Genomic DNA, 22,051 nt, shown 5'->3' with positions numbered 1-22,051 from the left:
TTCCTCTCCCAGAGCCATCTCAAAGACAAAATGTTGAAATAATAGGTGGGGTTTTTATATATATATTTTATTGATTTTTTACAGAGGAAGGGAGAAGGATAGAGAGTCAGCTGCCTCCTGCACACCCCCTACTGGGGATGTGCCCGCAACCAAGGTACATGCCCCTGGCCAGAATCAAACCTGGGATCCTTCAGTCCGCAGGCCGACGCTCTATCCACTGAGCCAATAGCTGTTTTTCTTTTTAGTATTCACAACCTCCCTTTTATGCACCCCCTTCTCTTCTTTATAGTTACTTCTTCTTACTACAGGTACTAGGTAACTTTCTGCCTTCCTCTGATAGTGCCCATAAACTGAATCTTAGGCATGGATTTGATACCTGTATGTTACTAGTTGACATGACTTTTAAGTCAGTGTGTTAATTCTCTCAGAGCATTTATTTTTTTACTTTTTGTAACTACTAAAAAAAAAAATTCAAGCTATATTGTAGGAGATCCTTCAGTGTAGGACATATGTGGAAACAGGAGGCTTCTTGGTATCACTAATATAACAGAATATCACAGCTGACTTTGCTTCTATAAGATTCATTCTAGCCCAATTATTTTATTGATTCTATAACCTAATTGTCATCAAGCTTCACTAGCTTTCATATATAAAGGAAATAATATAACCCAAAGCTCTTCTTCACTGTAATCCTTTATCCATAATGATCTCTAGGGATGTTTCTTTCCCCCGCCCCACCCCTTAAATAACAAATTTGGTCATATCACTGTATTCAAGACCCCTCATGGTCTCAGAATGACTGCTGTAGTTCCAGCCATCATGTCCATGTTCCACTTGAGAACATTTATGATGTTGCTTTCTTGGAAGTTCTGTTTTCATATCTTCTTGCCACCTTAATGTTGAAAAATATTTTTTAAAAAGCTGGATACATTGCCATCTCCAACTATTTAGCTATCAACATTTTATTCTTTTTAATATAACCAAACAGGGTCCATCTAGCTCAGGCCTTGGACTCAGTATATATTTTCTGAATATTAATTAATTAATTAATTAATTCTTTTTTTAGGTTTTTTTTTTATTATTAGTTAAGGTATTACAAATGTGTCCTCATCCCCCCCCATTAACCCCCAACCTCCCCCCCACCCCACCCCCCGCCCTGCACACTCATGATAATTAATTTATTCTTAAGAAAGACAGTAGCTGGATTGCTAATTCCTCTGACATATGAATCACCTGAAGTGGGGCATAGAGTTATTCTCACTCATTAGCCTTATAATCCCCAAAAGTAACCTCAAATATTCTTTTCATTTCATGCTATTCAAAATATTGTTATCTAAGAACCATTATAAATTGGGGCCTTACACTGTACAATTAAATCAAGTGGATTGAACAAATGAGAGCTATATACCAGGTAAGCTCTTCCTCTCTCTAAATTAAAATGTAGCATTGTCAAAGTGAGGGTCTTAGGCCATACAATTTTTGTCCTGAAATAAAACTTATGTAAAGAAGAAAAAAAAAAGTGCCCTAACCAGTTTGGCTCAGGGATAGAGCATTGGCCTGTGGACTAAAAGGTCCCAGGTTCGATTCCGGTCAAGGGCATGTACCTTGGTTGCTGGCACATCCCCAGTAGGAGATGTGCAGGAGGTAACTGATCCATGTTTCTCTCTCATCAATGTTTCTGGCTCTCTATCCCTCTCCCTTCCTCTCTGTAATAAATCAATAAAATATATTTTTTTAAAAAGTGGCTTTATCTTATTGTCTTATTCCTAAGGATTTATGGTTTGTTCATTCATCCATTCATGTAACAATCACTGAGTAACTAATTTATCTCACACACACACAGCTATGTACTAGAAAACTGCCTTGATTTTTAGAATTATTAAGCAAAAATAATAAAGCAGAGTAGTGGTGCTAATGAAAGAAAGAAGCAAATTTTAATATTTCTGATACCAGAATTCAGTGAGTGGATAAAACTTATTCCTAAAGAACATGAATTTACTTTGCTCTTAATGCATCCTGTTTTTAATAGGAAGGGTATCATTGAAAGGTTACTTTCTTAGAAATATTTATAGAAATCCTAAGAATTAATTGAATCATGTTTGTAAGCCCCCCATTATTAACCACTTGTACTAGAGCAGTGGTTCTCAACCTTCTGGCCCTTTAAATACAGTTCTTCATGTTGTGACCCAACCATAAAATTATTTTCGTTGCTACTTTATAACTGTAATGTTGCTACTGTTATGAATCGTAATGTAAATATCTGATATGCAGGATGGTCTTAGGCGACCCCTGTGAAAGGGGGTCATTCAACTGCCAAAGGGGTCACAACCCACAGGTTGAGAACTGCTGTACCAGAGGAATAAAAATATCTTAAGGGGCTATTGCTATACTATGAGTCATTGATTGTTTTCTTTTTTATATACTTTCTTTTAATCATCTACAGACAGAAGAATGGCAGTGGAATTATCAGGAAGCCCTTTGATAATGATGCTTCCTGCTTGTCCAAAACAAGAGTGCTCATGCAGCAGGAAAGTCAATAATATATTCAGGATTCTCATGTACCTAAGCCATTTTCATTGTTGCTTGTTACTGATACTTCATAAAGCAGTAGCCATTTACAGTAAAATAGAATTCTTAGATTTTTAAAGAATAATTCAAAATAAGAAAATGAATGTTTATATCAGAACATTCTTATATAGTTTGTCTCTAATACTACCATATCGTAAAGTAGCCAGCTGGAATATTCTTCTCTAGAAAAAAGCATTGGCAGACTGCAGTCATTATGCCTAACCACTGCAGGAGTAAGACAGTTTGCTCTCTCAGCAGGATTCTTGGAGGTCCCCACACATCTAAATGAGCATGAAGAAGGGATCAGGCAACCCCTATCCCTGTCCATTGGAACTGGAGGACCTCATCAGTCCAATAATTTTGTGATCATTTCTGTAAAAAATATGAATTTGGGTCTGACATCTTACTTTAGTATGAAGCATTTACTTCATCTTGATATGTTGGCTATAACTTGTCATTCAATGTTCCTGCACAGGTGGGGTCCTGGCAGGTGATCTGGGCCAAAAGAGGGAGGTTGGCTGTGGGAGCACACTGACCACCAGGGGGTAGCTCCTGCATTGAGCGTCTGCCCCCTGGTGGTCAGCGCGCATCATAGTGACTGGTCTACCAGTCATTCGGTCGACCAGTCATAATGGTCACTTAGGCTTTTATATGTATAGATAGTACTGGAAGTCCTAGTCACAGTGATCAGACAAGAAGAAAAAAATCAAAGGCATCGAAATTGTAAATGAGGAAGTAAAACTCTCATTATTCACAGATGACATGGATGTTGTACATAAAAACCCTAAAGACTCCACCAAAACACAGCTAGATTTAATAATTGAATTTGGCAAAGTAGCAGGGTACACAATTAACATCCAGAAACCTATGGCACTTTTATACATCAATAATGAACTCAGAAAGATAAACTAAAAAAAAACAAAACAAAAAAAAACTCAAATACCATTGCAATAACAAAAAGAAAATAAGATACCTGGAATAAACTTAACCAAGCAACTGAAAGACCCAACTGAAAGACCCATACTTGAAAATCTCTAGAGCATTGAAAAAGAAAATAGAGGAAGATACAAACACGTGGAAGCATACACAGTGTTCATGGATTGGAAGAATTAACATAATTAAAATGTCCATACTACCCAAAGCAGATTCAACGCAATCCCTATTAAAATATCAGTGGCATATTTCACAGATCTAAAACAAATATTCCAGACATTTATATAGAACCAAAAAAGACCTTGAATAGCCTCAGCAATCTTGAGAAAGAAGAACAAAGTTTGAGGGATCACAATACCGGTCAAACTATGCTACAAAGCCATTGTAAGAAAATAGTCTGTTACTGGAATAAGAACAGGCTTATAGACCAATGGAACAGACCAAGACCCCAGAAATTGACCCATACTTTTATGGTCAATTAACATTTGACAAAGGAGACAAGAGCATACAATGGAGTAAAGATAGTCTCTTCAACAAATGGAGTTGGGCAAATTGGACAGGTACATGCAGAAAAATGAAATGACCACCAACTTACACCATACACAAGAATAAACTCAAAATGAATAAAAGACTTAAATGTAAGTCAAAAAAACCATAAAATTTCAGAAGAAAACATAGGCAGTAAAATTTCAGATATCTTATGTAGCAGTATCTTCACTGATACATCTTCTAGGGAAAGAGAAACAAAGGAAAAAATAAATGGGACTACATCAAACTGAAAAGCTTCGGCATAGTAAAAGAAACCACCAACAAAATGAAAAGGAAACCCACTGTATGGGAGAACATATTTGCCAATGATACATCTGATAAGGGGTTAATTTCCAAAGTATACAAAGAACTCATGCAACTCACCACCAGAAAGACAAACAATCCAATTTAGAAATGGGCAAAGGACCTGAATAGACACTTCTCCAAAGAGGACATACAGATGGCCAATAGATATGAAAAAATGCTCAAATCACTGATCACCAGAGAGATGCAAATTAAAACTATAATGAGGTATTACCTCACACCTGCCAGAATGGCTACTATCAATAAATCAGCAAACAAATGCTGGCTACGATATGGAGAAAAGGGAGCCCTAGTACAATGCAGATTGGTGCAGTCACTGTGGTAAACAGTATGGAGTTGCCTCAAAACATTTAAAATGGGCCCTGGCCATTGTGGCTTAGTGGTTAGAGTGTCAGCCAGTGCACCAAAGGGTCACTGGGTTCAATTCCAGGTCAACAGCAGATACCTGGGTTGCAGATTTAATCCCCCGCTGATGTGTCTCTCTCACATCAATATTACTCTCTCTCTCTTCCCTTCCCTCCCTCTCTTTCCCTCTCTCTAAAAGCCAATGGGGGTGGGGGGAAATATGCTTGGGTGAGGATTAAGAAAAAAAAGAAAAAAAATTTTTTAAATTATTTTTTAAAAATTTAAAATGGAACTGCCATTTGACCCAGCAACCCCACTTCTGGGAATATATCCTAAGAATCGCAAAACACCAATCAGAAAGAATATATACACCACTATGTTCATAGCAGCATTATTTAAAATAACTAATATCTGGAAACAGCCCAAGTGCCCACTGGGAGATAATTAGATAAAAAAGCCATGGTACGTTTACACAATGGAATACTATGCAGATGTAAAAAACAAGGAGTGCTTACCTTTTGAGACAACATGGATGGGCCTGGAGATTATTATGCTAAGTGAAATAACAGAAAAAGACAAATATCTCATGATCTCACTCATATGTGGAATCTAATGAACCAAGTAAACTGATGAACAAACAGGTCCAGAGGCGTGGATGTGTGGAACAGAATAAGGTGGTTGGAGGGGACATGGGAAGAAATTAACCAAAGAACATATATGTATAACTTATGGACACTGACAATACTGTGGGGAAGGCCTGGGGTGGGTGGGAACTGGGTGGAGGGGGACAAAAGAGGGTAAAATGGGGGATGTCTGCAATACTGTCACCAATAAATAAAAAAATAAAAAATAAACCACTAAAAATGCAAACAGTATAATGAAGATCCTAGAATAATGATGTTTATGCACTTTCTATGTTTTAGCTATACTCAAGATAAAGATAAACTAAACCTAAGACAAACTTTTATTTCTTGCTTTTCTTAAGAAGTGACAACAAAATATTTTATACCAATGGTCCTTTTGGGCGGGAGTATCAATGGTCTTTTTTTCAGCTTCTCTCCTGAACGTTTCTCTCTCTCCTATGGCAGAGACAGTATTTTGTTTATCATTGTCTCCTGTGTTCCTGAAAAAATAATAAAAAATGCCTTCTTTCCTTTCAATTAGTCAGCAGTCAGGGACTGCTTGTTTTCTCTGCAGGGTACTTATTTGTTTCATCTCAGTTTCCTGCTCTTTTTTCTTCCAAGGTCATTGAATCACACTTTGATAAATACATTGTTATTAAGGTTTATTAGAGGCAATTGCAATCGTAGATATTTTAAATTAATGTCCTTCATTATAATGAGTCAGAAAGTCAATGAACTGAACATTTTTTCTTTTGTAGATATTCAGCATTATTAGTCAGTCAGCATGTCCCTGCTCTGTGTGGAGTACTCTTCTGAATTCAGTGTGGTGTGGCGAGGGCAGTGTTTCCTGCAGAAGCATGCTGCATAAAGGAGAAGTGGGTCACACACACGTATGACAGAACTGCAGCTAAGGGACTGGAAGGCAGGAAGCATGGGGACAAATGAATAGCCCACTGCCTGACTAACCCAGGAAATCTTGGGTGTGTCTTGCGGAAAGATGATAAAACTTCCTAAGTGAAGAGAATTATCATGAATATGAAGTAGAAACCAGCTGAAAATCTTGAGTGCCCATGGTATTGTATGTCGGTCATTAAAACAACAACAACATGAAATAAAGACAGTATTTTTATAAATTCATAGGGAAGATCACAGGTTCTCATGGAAAAAAAGACAACGTGTAGTGGATGACAAATACAAATAAGTGCACAGTAATGTAGTAAAATGAACACCTAATTGCAGAAGCAAGGCTAAATTAAGTGGAAGGGACTCTGAAATGGGGTCAGGGTCAAAAGTGACGGGGAGAAAGGGAGAATGCTCTCTGATATAACTCAGAGATGAAGTCTGGGGACAATGGGAACATGCTGGGAACAGGATGATCATGATAGGATAGTGATGAACATATTGCTTCTGGTGAAGATGATTTTTTAAAAAGCATTCCATTGCATGTATCAATCACATTTTCTTTTAAAATTATCTTTATTGGGGTAACATTGGTTAGTACCATTATATAAGTTTCAGGTACACAATTCTGAAATACATGGTCTGTATATTGTAGTGTGTTCACCATCCAGTCTAGTCACTTCCCCTCTGATAACCACCATACTTACCTATGAGTTTGTTTTGTTTGTTGTTTTCCGATTTATATTCCACATATGAGTGAAATCATATGGCTATCATTTTTCATCAGCCTTATTTAACTTAGCATGAAATCCTCAAGATCCATCCATGTTGTTGCAAATGGCAATATTTCACCATTTTTAAGGCTGAGTAGTTTCTATTGTCTATATGTACCACACCCATCGAGGGACACTTAGGTTGTTTCCATGTCTTGGCTATTGTGAATAGTGCTGCAATGAATATAGGGGTACATATATCTTTACAAATAAGTGTTATAGGTAGTAAGACAGACATGAGCAGAGCAAGGAAGATGGGCCAGATACAGAAACTCACCAGGGCAGAAAACCCTGGATGCCTAGTAACCGGCAAAACTGGGAAAACAAGATCCCCCCACCCCGCAACTCCCAATCCCCAGCCCCAGGGTAACCTTTCCTCCCATAGAAAATTGCTGGTCATGAGGCTTGGACCCCATAACTTTTTATATGGCTACTCATGTGGTTTAGACCTCCCTGACCTTTTCCTCCCTAAAAATAACATCTAGGTCTCAGTTGTATTTCAACTCCATGCCCCGAAAAGCAGCAAAACCAGACCAGTGACTCCATGGCTGACCTCAGGACCAACTGCATTGACTAAAGACCCCCTGCCTTGGCTCTGACCAATCAGCGGATACCAGGACCCTGAAAGAGCACCCCTGGAAATCTGATGAATAGTCTATGGAGACCCTTCCCTTTGACCTCCCCTAAGATTTCCACCTGCAAGAGAGACATAAATATGCTCAAGATGAAGGTCCCAGGGGAGCACGCACAGGCCATCCCTTCCCCCTGCTTCACTCTAAGGGACCCCAGGAGACTTGCAACCAGAGGAGCAATGGGCAGCAGCAGCTCATTCCAGGTTCACCCTCTGAACCTGTCTCCAAGGCCCCATTTCTCTGACTTCCCAGTGAGCCAAAGCAGCCCAATCTAGGCTCTCTTGTTACTTCTTCTATGCCCTTCCTTGTTTCACTGTCCTGAGTATATTTTTGCTCCAGTCAATAAATTTTTACTTTGCTACGCTTTGTCTCTTGATTCAAATCTTTCCTTCAAGAAGACAAGAACTGATGTCTTGTCATTTTGCCTGTAGCATAAGCATTTTCAATTTTTTAGGGGTAATTGCCCAGAAGAGGGATTGCTGGGTCAGGTGGTAACTATATTGTTCAAAATATGTTTTTATTGATTTCAGAGAGAAGAAGGGAGAGTGAGGGAGAGAGAGATAAAAACATCAATGATGAAAGAGAATCATCAATCAGCTGCCTCCTGCACAACCCCCATTGGGGATTGAGCTGCAACCCTGGCATGTGTCCTGACTGGGAATTGAACTGTGACCTCCTGGTTCATGGCTCGACCACTGAGCCACCTCGGCCGAGCCTATTGTTAATTTTTGGAGGAACCTCCATACTGTTTTCCATAGTGGCTGCACCCATTTACATTGCCACCAGCAGTGTATGATGGTTTCCTTTACTCTACATCCTCTCTAACACTTATTTCTTGTCTTATTGATAATAGCCATTTTAACAGGTGTGAGTGAGAAGGTACTAGTATCTTATTGTTGCAAAAAGAAGGGGCAGGGGTGGGACTCAAATACACATGATACATTTAAAAATTGCTGTGGTAAACTCATGTAGTAGTTTAGATTTAACAGTTGGTCAAGTTAATTAATCCATCTAATGTATTATTATATCCAAAACAAAACCTATCCTAAGCAAATGTTTCCCAAGCCAAGCATTTTTTTAAATTAAAATCATCTTAAATAAACCATGAACAAAAACCCACAGTCAACCAAATGGGAGAAGATATTTCTAAGCGCTGGCTTTGATAAGGACCTAATACCCAAAGTAATAAAGTAAAATATATAAAGAACTCATACAACTGGACAACTTTTTCTCTGGATAGAACAGGGCGTGGAGGCTGCAGGGTCGAGGGAGGAGACAGCTTGGGTGTGTAGACTACTGCTGTGAAGGTTCTTTTCAAGGAGGGAAAGGAAAAATAAAGTAATATCAGAGGAGGAAGACCCGAGCCGCTGTGATTTGAGGAAACTCGGAGGCCAGAGAGAGGAGAGGCTGAACGGTGGCGTTGGCGCAGGCGCTGGCCCCGGGATCTCGGGGCTGGGAAGGTGGGCAAGGTGAGGCGGGGCCTCCGGGACGCGCCCCCTCCCTCTGTCCCTAGAAAAGGAGCGCGGTCCTGGCTGTGGGGCTGAGTCCGGAGCCCCGCGGCGGCGGCAGAACCAGAGCCTCCCAGCCTGGAGCGTGGTGCGGAGCGTGGAGCGGCACAGACAGGTAAGCTGGGTGAGCTCGGGGCGCCGGGCCAGCGCTAGCAGACCGGCTTCCCGCCTTTCGCCTGCCCCCGGGTGGGTCCAGCTGGGCAGGGGGTGAGGGCTTGCAGGACCCGGGTTCCTCCCGAGAGAGTTGAGACCCGCTGTCCCTCGGAGGCAGAAGCAGCACGCGTTCCCCTGGCGAGTGCAGCGCGCGCAGGACACCGCGCCAGGACGCGGACGAGAGGTCCCCCATTCCTGCGGGGAGCCCTGCTGCGTCCAGGTGACCCCACCCGGGAGGAGGGCATGGTCAGGGAGCGTCGCCTGGAAGTCACGGGGAAAAGTGCTCTCCTAATACCCAGTCCCTCCCTGTCACTAATCTGTACAGTTTTCGACGTTGTGAAAGGACCTTAATCACCTGAGTTCGTTTCCTTTGCTTTGTCTCTTCATCCTAACTTTTCGGGGGAGGCGGCAGACGGCGGTATACAGGGGAAGGTGCATCCTGTCTTCTAGATCTGTCTGCACAGCTGCACGCCTCTACCCTGGCTGTCAAGCTCCTGTGTAGGGGCGTCTCCAAGGCCAGCCCGAGATGGCAGTTCTGTGGCCCTTCCAAGCCGGTTTCAGTCCTGGACTCGCACCCAGGTGTTTTAGGCTGGTTTACTGAGCTACCAGTTGGCAGGGAAACTTGTGCAAAGAGCCATTAGAAAATGTCAAGAGTTGGCTGAGTATCCTTGGCCCTGCGCCATGTCATATTAGATTGTATCACCTTTATTGTCTTCCTGCTTCATGGATGGATGTTAATCGCCATCCAGCTCCCCAACAACCTGGGAGAAGCCACAGGCCCACCGGACCCTCCATGCCTAACAAATATTTTTGAATGAATAAAAAGGAAAGAACATTTCAATATCAGTAACTCTGAAACTTAAAATGGTGTCTGAGCGTCCTACACCATTTGAGTAAACTTTTCCCTCCTGGTTACACATATAATGGGCTGCATTTAGGTCCACTTAGTTGGAATGTGTTGTGGTCAGAGTCTTGGCTAGGGAGACGGCCTGAGCCCTTACAGAGCCGTATTCCGGAGAATGTTTCCAATCTGTAAAGGGAGAAGGTTAGAGCATACACTTTTTAAGGTTTCTTCCAGCTCTAATAATAAAATGCATCTATGGCATCTTTATAAACATGTGTTGGATCTCAGTGGCTCCTGAAGACTGTTTGTTAGAATATTGGTAAACAAATTGTAATTGTAATATCCTTTCAAAGGATGGTCTGTGAGTCGGCAACTTAGAAGAAAACCAAGTACATAGTAGGCCAATTTAGCTGGATCAAAAGCGAATATGTATTACTTAGAATTTTTTTTTTTTAGATTTAAAGAGATCATTAATTTGATAATTTTCTTTTCAAGTTAGCGATATATCCTCTCTCTTTCTCTCTTTTTTTCCGTACAGAATATGGACTTTGCCACAAGAAGATGGTTCTGCCTACCATTGGGGTGCATGGTGCTCATCAATCTGGTTAATGCCGATTTTGAGTTTCAAAAGGGAGTGCTTGCCAGCGCCAGCCCAGGGATCACGGAAGACATTGATCTCCAGTGCTGGAACGCTTGCTCTTTGACTTTGATAAATTTCAGGGAACTCAAGATAGAATACAATGTGGATGCCTTCTGGAATTTCATGTTGTTCTTGCAGAAATTCCAGCGTCCTAGACATTACAATGTCTTCTTAAGCATAGCTCAGGATTTCTGGGACATGTATGTAGACTGCTTGCTTTCAAGATCTCATGGACTGGGCAGAAGACAGGTGATGCCTCCTAAGTATAATTTTCCACAGAAGATAACAGGAGGTAATTTAAATGAATAACAGTTTAGTTTTCTTAAATACTTAATCATTTTGGTTTTTCAAGTTTATCCAACAAACTTGTCATATTTTTTCCTAATACGATCAGCTTTGATTTCCATTTTTTTAAATTGACTTTATATCATGTAGAAACCTCAGGAGCTCTGACATACAAATACTTGATTTTATATAACCTTGGAATATGATACTCTTTGATAGATCATTAGAATTATTATCTTATTTCCCCCCATATACAGTTCCTAAGAAACTCATTTAACACTTTATTATTCATATTTCATTTGTTGAAGAAATTGTTAGACATTGGGCATTATAAATTAATTTTTAATAGAGTTGTTTAAAAGGATGGAATCTTAAGAGTCATATTATAATAAATATTCACAATTTCTCCTCTGTAACCTTGTAGGGCTGGATTTTACCAAACGTGAATTTTACATTTGAGAGAGAACATGGAAAATATCTCCAGCAAGATGACACGAACCTGAAAGTTTAACGCTGTCAGTATTAATGAGGTCAAGTATTTCCTGTAGCGTTTATCAAAATTGTTATTTCTAATTTTTTAATATTGATGGTTGTATTTTTGTTGTTGTGTGTAATTGCCTTATGGCCATTGAATGATCATTTCCATCTTTTCAGGTGATTTGTTGTTTCTTGCTTACAAGGCATCTTTGTAAAGCATCTTTTAAAAATTCCACTTAAAATGCAAATGTAACATTTTTTTATGCAACAGTCAGTGGAGTAAAATTGTAATCAATTTTATAAGGTATCTTATACATAACTTTGATTTTAAAATTGTGCCAGATTAATGCCAGTATTGTTCTAAAAATATTTAATTTTGATGTAGTGTACTGTGTGACTTTTTTTTTTTTTTTTTTTTTTTAATTAAATCTTTATTGTTCAGATTATTACATTTGTTCCTCTTTTTTCCCCCCATAACTCCCCTCCTCCCAGTTCCCGCCCCACCATCCGCAATCACTCCCCACCCACTGTCCTCATCCATAGGTGCACGATTTTTGTCCAGTCTCTTCCCGCATCTCCGACACCCCTTTCCCCCCCAAGAATAGTCAGTCCATTCCCTTTCTATGTCCCTCATTCTATTATAATCACCAGTTCATTCTGTTCATCGGATTATTTATTCACTTGATTCTTAGATTCACTTGTTGATAGATGCATATTTGTTGTTCATAATTTGTATCTTTACCTTTTTCTTCCTCTTCCTCTTCTTAAAGGATACCTTTCAGCATTTCATATAATCCTGATTTGGTGGTGATGAACTCCTTTAGCTTTTCCTTATCTGTGAAGCTCTTTATCTGACCTTCAATTCTGAATGATAGCTTTGCTGGATAAAGCAATCTTGGTTGTAGGTTCTTGGTATTCATCACTTTGAATATTTCTTGCCACTCCCTTCTGGCCTGCAAAGTTTCTGTTGAGAAATCAGCTGACAGTCGTATGGGTATTCCCTTGTAGGTAACTGAGTTTCTTTCTCTTGATGTTTTTAAGATTCTCTCTTTATCTTTTGCTCTTGGCATTTTAATTATGATGTGTCTTGGTGTGGTCCTCTTTGGATTCCTTTTGTTTGGGGTTCTCCGCGCTTCTTGGACCTGTAAGTCCATTTCTTTCACCAGGTGAGGGAAGTTTTCTGTCATTATTTCTTCAAATAGGTTTTTAATATCTTCCTCTCTCTCATCTTCTGGCACCCCTATAATTCTGATGTTGGTACGCCTGAAGCTGTCCCAGAGGCTCCTTACACTATCCTCGCATTTTTGGATTCTTTTTTCATTTTGCTTTTCCGGTTGGGTGTTTTTTGCTTCCTCGCATTTCAAATCATTGACTTGATTCTTGCGCTCCTCTGTTCTGCTGTCGGGAGTCTGTATAATATTCTTTATTTCAGTCAGTGTATGCTTAATTTCTAGTTGATTCCCCAATATAACATCGAGGGTCTCATTAGTTTTTTTGTAGATCTCATTAAGTTTATCGGCGGCTTCTAAACAGTTCTTGAGAGACCTTAAAAGTGTGGTTCTGAACTCTAGATCTTCCATTGACAATTTTGTCCTGTTTCTTTGTCTCCGCATTTTGTTATGCTTCCTTGGTGCACCCCCTAGTGGTCTTTGTGCGCAGTCTTATAGTTAAATCTTGTAGCTAATTCCAGGGAGGGTTTGACCTCCAGGCCAAGTGGCTATGAGAATCAGCTGTGTCAGCAGTGAGAGAACTTCTGTCCTCTAGGGAGGTGCTAATCTGGCGTTTGCCTGAGGCTATCCGGCAAATGCCTCTGTGCAGGGCTTGGGCGGGGCGGGTCGCACAGGATCAATAGGGTGGGCCGGAGAGAGCAGTGATGGCGGCTCTCAGTCCTGTCCCCAGGGGCTCTGCCTCTCTGAGTCCCAGCACCCGCTGCAAAGCTCGGAGAGAAAGCTGCACTCGCTCTGACCGAAGCCAGGCAGTCCCGCTTCTCCCGTTTGAGTCTGGGTCCCTAAAGACTCGCCCGGATCTGGAGCTCAGAGTCTGCGACTCCCTCCCGATTGAAAACACCAACCGCGCCCTCCGCCGCCGCCAGCCCGCTCCGCGCGCGCACTCCGCACCTCAGAATTTGACTTCAGCACTGCGCCTCCTCTGAGTGTCCGTATGCGTTTCTCTTTCCTCCTAGTTGTAGGACTTCCATTCAGCCAGCGTTCCAGTGGTTTTGGGTGATGTCCGTTCTGTCTTTTAGTTTCACTTTTGAAGTAGTTGTTCAAAGCAGCAAACTCCGGCGTTAACCTATGCCGCCATCTTGGTTCTATCCGTACTGTGTGACTTTGATATGTGCATTTCATCACCGAGCCATCTTATGTATTAAAGTATTTTGTATTTTCTTGTTTTTGTTATCTTCATTTTTAAAAAGGAATAACAACACAATAAAGATTTTAAAAATAAAATAAAAAGGAATAACAAACAGAAAGGCAGTAAGAAACTTTATTTGAGTAAAGTGCAGTTTGGCGGGATTTTTGTCTTGTGTTAGCTCAGTAATTTTTTATATTTCCTCTTTATATCTCGCATCTTATTCCAAAAATGATCTGAAGTTTTAAAGAAATATACCAAATAGTAGGGCAACATGAAGTAGATGAGGAAATTGGGATGATGGGTAATGAAGACAGGAAACTAGTAATATGCAGTTTTAGTTTAGATCAACACTTTAAAATGCATGTCATAAAAACCTATACCTTTGATAATGGGTAGCTGTAAATTTGGTCTGAGTTTTCTACTTTTTTACTTTTCTCTTGAATCAAGAGCTGTTTCAAGATTCACAATGCTGATAAGAAGAACCAAGCAATATGTTTGGGAGAAGCCCAGCTTTTTCCAGGACACTGATCCTATAGAATTCTGGCCCATAGGGTTTCATAATGGCTGCCAGTGTACAGCACTGCTTTCGAGTATCATGAAAATGACAGATTCCTGGTAATGCAGGCTGATGCCGGCACACCCAAGTGCAGTAAATATAAACATTATTAAAAGCAGCAAAAATAATACTGAACAAGTATGCAGCTCTCTGATGGTTTGACTTGATCATAGAATACACTTTGAATTAAGTGAGGGGAACTGACATTCTTTGAGTCATGGACCACTCTGAAAATCTGATAAAGCTATAAACCCTTTACTAGATGTTGGATATACCCACACTCATCATTTTGTGTATAATTTCAGTGTGCATGTGTGTGTATGGCCATAAACCCCAGGTTAAGAATCACTAAAAGAATGAATGGACTGCATAGCTTTCAGGTATCTTTTACAAATATTATTTCATACAACTTAGTTTTATACAATAACTGGTTGCAAAGAATATGAAGTCATAAGTCTAATAAATTCCTAGATTAAAAATATTTTATCTTGCCAATGAAAGGTGGATTCCTAAGCTAAGAAAATCAACTGGTTGGAGGGGAGGGCTTATATTCTCTTATAAAAATTTTCAGACAGATATCCAAGAAGATGCCTAATTCATATCCTGAAGGTAGAGGCACAAGGTCATGATTTTTCTTAGAAAAACAATTCTCTTTTACAACCCATGGGAAAATGCTTGAAGCCAAATATTCAATGCTATACAGCAAGACAACATAATTTTATTTATTTATTTATTTATTTATTTATTTATTTATTTATTATTTATTTATTTATTTACTTACTTACTTACTAGATGCCCAGTGCACTAATTCGTGCACCAGTGGGGTCCCTTGGCCTGGCCTGCAGGATTGAGCTGGAACTGGCTCTCCAACATCCCCCAAGGGGTCCCAGATTGTGAGAAGGTGCAGGCCAGGCTGAGGGACCCCACCAGTGCATGATCGGGGCGGGAAGGGACTGCAGGAGGGCTCCAGGGCATGTCTGGCCCATCTCCTGTAGTCCTGATTGGCCGGACCCCAGCAGCAAGCTAACCTACTGGTCAGAGCATCTGCCCCTTGGTGGTCAGTGCATGTCATAGTGAGCAGTTGAGTGGCCTTAGAATATCATTAGCATATTACCCTTTGATTGGTTGAACGGCCAGCTAGACACTTAGCATATTAGACTTTTATTATATAGGGTAAATATATATTTCAGAGAGGAAGGCAGAGGGAGAGAGAGATAGAAACATCAATGATGAGAGAGAATCATACGTGCTCCCTACTCGGGATTGAGCCCACAACCTGGGCATGTGCCCTGATAGGAGAATCAAACCATGACCTGGTTTATAGGTCAATGCTCAACCAATGAACCACACCAGTCGGGTTGAACAAAACAATTTTAGATTAAAAATTGTCCCACTAGTTGTCATCAATCATAGTTGTAAAAATTTTGTTGCATCAAAGATGAACTTTTTAGTGTTAATCAGTATAATTATTAGGTTTTCAAAATAGGTTAATTGCAAATGGCTTCCTAATTGAATTTACATGCTACATTGGATTATTAAAAATATCCTATCTAATAATAGACAAACATGGTAATTGACTGTACCTTCACTACGCTCCCCATTGGCTTATCAGGGTGATATGCAAATTAACTTCTAACAAAGGTGGCAGTTAATTTGCATATGTAGGCACAATGCTGGGAGGCGAAAGGGGAAGGATGGAAGAAGCTGCCTGCCGCTGATGGTGATCCGAAATCCAGGCGGCAGGCAAGAGCTGGGTGGCAGGACAAAGGCGGCCCCAGGGCCACCTTTGCCTTGGTCCCCGGCCCGTGATCAGAGAACCGGGGCTGCCATTGCCTGGCCGGTGATCAGAGAAGCCGGGCGGGGCAGGGAAGAGGTGGACACCAGCAGCCGCCTTTTCCCTGCCCGCCCCCCCCCCGCCCCCCCGGCCAGTGATTGGAAACCCAGGTGGCAGGCAAGAGCCGGGTAGTAGGGCAAAGGTGGAGAACCAGGGCCGCCTTTGTCCAGCACGAACTATGCAGCTGGGAGAGGGGCGCCAGGCCACTGGGAACAGGAACTATGCAGCTGGGAGAGGAGCGTCGAGCTATGGAGCCAGGAGGGGCGCCGGGCTGCTGGGAGCAGGGCGGGAACTTCCCAGGGTGGGCGTCAGGCAGCCGGGAGTGGGGCCAGAACTTCCTGCCCCGTAGCTGCTTGCTCATTCACTTACTCACTCATTATTCACTCACTCACTCAGCAAACCCTCTCAGGTCCCTGGCACCAGGCCAGGCACTGAAGTTGAAGCAGGATAAGACAGAGCTATGTCCTCAAGATGTTAGTAATTCAGTAGGGCGAAGCAGGCACATGAACGAAGCAGTTGTATGCACAGATGCAGTGTACTGGGTTTGGTGAGGGCTGTAACTACTGCCGACTTTTTTCTCTTGATAAAATGGGGCCTTGGGAGCCAGGCTGCCCCCAACCTGTAGGCCTGTGCCTAGGCCAGGAGAAGCTGGGGTCCCGGAACATGACAGAGGGTGCAGGTCGGGCTGAGGGGTCTGGCCCCACCCCTCACCCCCCCACCCCCGAGTGCACAAATTTTTGTGCACCAGGCTACTAGTCCTATCTAATAAAAGGGTAATATGCAAATTAACCATCACTATGTCACAAATATAGCAGCGCCCATAGCCACAAGATGGCAGCGCCCAGTCCTCTCAACCCCGCCAGTCCCGGGGCGGTGACTGCTGAGAGCAGGCAACGTGAGCAGCCTGGCGGAATGCTTGCTTCATTGCCATGGCGACGAGGCAAGCATTCCATCCTGGCTGCAGAGGGCCTCTGAGCAGCAGGCGCAGAGCAGCTGGGATAGAGGGAATGGAAATGCTTGCGCCATTGCCCTGGCGACGAGGCAAGTGTTCTGTGCCCAGCTGCAGAAGGGCCTCTGGCCAGGCCAGGGTGTGGAACTCTTGCATTGTCACATCCGCGCCTAGCCATGGATAGGCCTCTGGGCCGCAGAGAGACTCTGGGCAGTGGGCGCGGAGTGACCAGACCCTGCAGAGAGCTACTGGCACATGGATTCGTGTGCAGAACTACTAGTTAAAAAGGACATTCTGGTTTTAGAGCAGTTTATTTTAAGCCTTTTATATATCACTAGAGGCCCAGTGCACAAAAATTTGTGTACTCGGGGGTAGGGGGTCCCTCAGCCCAGCCTGTGCCCTCTTGCAGTCTGGGACCCCTCGGGGGTGACCACTTGCTGGCTTAGGCCTGCTCCCCAGGAGATTGGGCCTAAGATGGCAATCAGACATCCCTCTGGCAGCCCGGGAGCCCTCGGGGGATGTCCATTTGCCAGTGGGGAGCAGACCTAAACTGCAGTTGGACATCCTTAGCACTGCTGAGGAGGCAGGAGAGGCTCCCACCACCACCGCTGCACTGGCAGCCATCAGCCTGGCTGTGGCTGAGCAGAGCTTCCTCCTGTGAGAGCGCACTGACCACCAGAGGGCAGCTCCTGCATTGAGCGTCTGCCCCCTGGTGGTCAGTGTGTGTCATAGTGACCAGTCATTCCCAGTCCTTCTGCTGTTAGGGTCAATTTGCATATTACCCTTTTACTATATAGGATAGAGGCCTGGTGCACGGGTGGGGGCCGGCTGGTTTTCCCTGAAGGGTGATCCAGATCAGGGTGGGGGTTCCGCTTTGGTGCCTGGACAGCCTGGGTGAGGGGCTAATGGGTGTTTGCAGCTGGTCACACCCTCTTCAGGGTGGGAGTCCCCACTGGGGTGCCTGGCCAGTCTAGGTGAGGGGCTGAGGGCCGTTTTCAGGCTGGCAGGTGACTGAAGCTCCCAGCCTCTCCTTTTTTTTTTTTTTTTTTTTATTCTGGGATTTATTTACCTTCTATAGCTGTCACTGGAGCTGAGAGCCGGCTCCAGCTCTGAGAGCCAGCTCCAGCTCTGAGGCCTTGGCCAGCTGAAAGCAGGTATCTGGGTTTGTTTGGCTTCTATAATTGAAACATTGTTACTTCCAGAGCTCAGAGCTGGGCCATGGCAGGCGGGGAACCTTGGCTTCCTCCATTACTGGAGCAAGCAAGCCGCATGTTCACTTCAGCTGTGTGGCTGCTGGCCGCCATCTTTGTTGGCAGTTAATTTGCATATCCTGCTGATTAGCCAATGGGAAGTGTAGTGTAGGCATGGTCAATTACCATGTTTGTCTATTATTAGGTAGGATGTTTATTTAAAATTACCTCCAGTTTTCCCCCAAATCATGACATTTATATATAGAATAGTTTACTTTAAAAAAATCATTTACTCATTCATTCAACAAAAATTCATTGAGCTTGGAGGTACACTGCTGAACAATCCAGACACAAGAACTATCATTGTTTACAGGACAAGGCACAGTAGGAAATATAACTAATTCAAAAGCATTTCTATTATATCAAAATATGTTAAAAAAGAAAAGAAATGGTGGCCAAAATGGGTTGAGTGGGAAAAAATATGTATTCTTTTGCCCTATTCAAAATCATTTGAGTAGATCAGTTAAGAGATCATTCAAAACAAAACAAAACAAAAAATCCCACCAATTCAAGCAGTGCTATTATGGTAAACTAGAGGCCCGGTGCACCAAATTCATGCACAGTTGGGGTCCCTAGGCCTGGCCTGTGATCAGGGCTGACCAGGGCCTTCTGGCTGCTGGCTAGGGCATTACTTTGTCTGTGCCACTCCCTGGTGGTCAGTGTACATCATAGTGAGCGATCAAACTACCAGTCCCCAGGTTGAACTCCTGAGGGGACACTTTACATATTAGCTTTTTATATATATAGATAATTAGTTTCACAGCTTAGGGTTTATAATGAGCTTATATAACTTAACTTATAACCAGTTATTTCCCAGTGAGCTTAAAGTTGAGGAGGAAAAACAGGCAGTACAACATTGAATACTGCTCCCAAAAAATTTTTTCACAAAGTGATAAAATGGACAATTATTTGAGTATCTATGCCTAATGTTCCTGTGCTCTTCCTATAGCATTTGTCTTTTTTTTTCATCATTTATTTATAGAAATATGGACTTACATATAGATACTAGCACTTTGGGTTGTAATCTAATGCTACACTATTTATTTGGTTGCTCAAATTATTTCAGTTTTAGCCATTGGGAGCTCTATAGGGTGCTCCAGATGCATCTTGTGTATTTATTTCAGCCCCATCTCTAGAACCAGCTATTTCTCCAAGAAACACTGGTTTATTTTATTGGAGAATATTATTAGAAATCAAGATCTGAGTACTGGGTCTCTCTCCAGAATTTTGACCTGATAGTACCTGGCCAATTGCTGGGTGTCGGGGGCTGCTCCTTTGTTTTTCAGAAAGCATCTTTGACATTTTCCTTGGCTGTAAACTAAATACAAGCCATCATGAAACATGATTGCTAATTAAACTAATGTTAGCTTAGGTTGTGTGGGCAGAAAGTGTGTAAAATGAGAGGGACTACTTTCATTATACTACCTTCCATGGGCCTGGCAACCCCAGACATCATTGTTCAACTGGCTCATCACAGTATAGAGGAATAACAAATTGTAGCACTTCAGAAGGGGCCGGCCAGATACATCAAGTCTGGAAGGATTAAGTAAGAATGATTAAAGAAACTGGATAATTTACCTGAAAAGACTTATGTTCTTTAGTTTTGTCCCTTGATATAATATATACCAGATGAACAAAAGTTATCTACCTAATTATTCACTGGTTTTCACCCAATAAAGGCAATCACTAGGTAACAATATAGACAATCACTGGGTAATAGGCAAACTTTGGTGCAATCTGTCTATGTGTCAGGGTTAAGTCCAAGTGTTAGGATTAAGCAACAGTCCTATCCTCCACCCACTTACATTTATTCACCTGCTAAATGGATACTAGGTAATCACCTGCCCTATTTTACCTCTCCTCTTCTTGATAGGTAAGACCTACATGGCAGGGGAAAGGTTCACAGGTATCCCTGAGTATTTGGATTATAGTCAGTTCTGATTAATCTGGAGCTATCAAGTCATATTACAGAGAAAAATGATATTCAACCAAGAGATACTGATTCTAGTTCTACACATGCTTTATTCATGTAATAGTATTTATGCCTCACCATTTTAGAGGACGCCTATCACTGTTATGAAGTAAACATACTTGAACTACTTTAACATGACCGAGTTTAGCATTACTTCTAAAGCATTTTGTTGGCTGCATCTTCCCTGTGAGCTCAGGACTTGGCTGCATTTGCAGAGCTCAAGGGAAAGGCTCCTAGGAGCTGGGGTCACCATCACACTTATTCAATAATTTACTGTGGCATTTATTACAATAATAAATAAGATATGGTTTCTACCTTGTCCTTGGGGAGCTTCGAGTCTGAGGAAGCAGCTTGTACAAAATGGGCAAAGATTCATTGTGCTTAGCCACGGACACGTCATCTTGATTCTGTGTATCTGAGATGTACCTGAGGTGTATGTGGTGCTTTTTGTATGGACATCTGTTCACTGCATGTTTCTACCCACATCCATTCTTGTTTCTCAGTAACTCCCCCTTCCATGGCATCTTTGTGCTCAGGGATTTCTGTGAAGAGGAGGAAAAATCATGCCTTCTAATGCTGTGGGTATCAGAGACAGGGATTTAGGAGAGGACAAAGCTCACTAAGAAGCTGATACATATAATCTACTCTCGTGGGCCACAAGAATGGGCAGCTGGCCAGGGTGAAAGGCAGCTGGACAGAAGTGAACTGGCAACTCTTTTTAATTAAAACAATAAGAACAGTTGCAATTTCTACTCTCACTGTGGAGGTTACCATCCTCACAGACAGGGACAATGGAAAATTCCTGGAGGAATATGAGGGGAGGAGGAAGAGGGGAAGGGAGGAGGAAGCAGAAGATGGGCCTGGTGGGGTGTTGGAGCCTAGTGGGTGATTATTTCTTATCTGATAATGAACGTGGATTCTATGCATGTCTTCCCAACTCTGCATTTAGTAGCATCATGCTGGTAGCTTGGAATTGGTCATAGCGGAATACAAACTGGCAAACACTACAAATGAGGGCCCCCGCCACCATGAAGAGCTGGTTGTTATACATTGACCCGTGCACTGCTAAGTATACCCTTTGGGCCTAGAACAGGGGTGGGCAAACTTTTTGACTCGAGGGCCACAATGGGTTCTTAAACTGGACCGGAGGGCCGGAACAAAAGCATGGATGGAGTGTTTGTGTGAACTAATATAAATTCAAAGTAAACATCATTACATAAAAGGGTATGGTCTTTTTTCTTTTTAGTTTCATTCATTTCAAACGGGCCGGATTCGGCCCGCGGGCCGTAGTTTGCCCACGGCTGGCCTAGAATCTAGACAAATTCCAGTGTGTCTTCCTAAGAAAACGGGTTATTTTACCTCTCGGCCCTGGACATAAACTCAACTTTGTGGTTTCCTGGGTGGAATGGGTTTTGGTGGGAATGGAGATAGGCTATGGAAACCTCAGAATGGCACACAGACACTGATACTACTCTACATTCAGCATTAAGGCATCCACCCCCTATTCTTTGGCAAGATACCTCCACCACAAAGGAAAGAAAACACTTCCCCCCCTCGCCTCTCCCCTTCCCCACTAAAGAAGTGAAGTAGCATAGAGTTTGC

At 42.3% G+C, this 22,051-nt stretch overlaps 1 protein-coding gene across 1 annotated transcript; it reads left to right on the top strand.

Annotated features, from left to right (window-relative positions):
• Nucleotides 1-10,540: 10,540 nt before the first annotated feature.
• FAM237B (family with sequence similarity 237 member B) lies at nucleotides 10,541-11,115 on the top strand. Its single transcript, XM_081102335.1, has one exon. It carries the CDS (start codon nucleotides 10,673-10,675, stop codon nucleotides 11,078-11,080), a length of 408 nt encoding a protein of 135 aa, XP_080958461.1. The 5' UTR covers nucleotides 10,541-10,672; the 3' UTR covers nucleotides 11,081-11,115.
• Nucleotides 11,116-22,051: the final 10,936 nt, after the last annotated feature.

This window comes from Myotis nattereri (assembly GCF_964212035.1).
Source record: "Myotis nattereri genome assembly, chromosome: 11".
In the NCBI taxonomy this organism is placed as follows: Eukaryota; Metazoa; Chordata; class Mammalia; order Chiroptera; family Vespertilionidae; genus Myotis; species Myotis nattereri.
The sequence above is the reverse complement of the archived record's forward strand: the minus strand, read 5'-3'. Positions and strand labels throughout refer to the sequence as shown.

Excerpts from the sequence above, each read along its gene's own strand:
- FAM237B (XM_081102335.1), top strand. The coding sequence starts at position 10,673 with ATGGACTTTGCCACAAGAAGATGGTTCTGCCTACCATTGGGGTGCATG.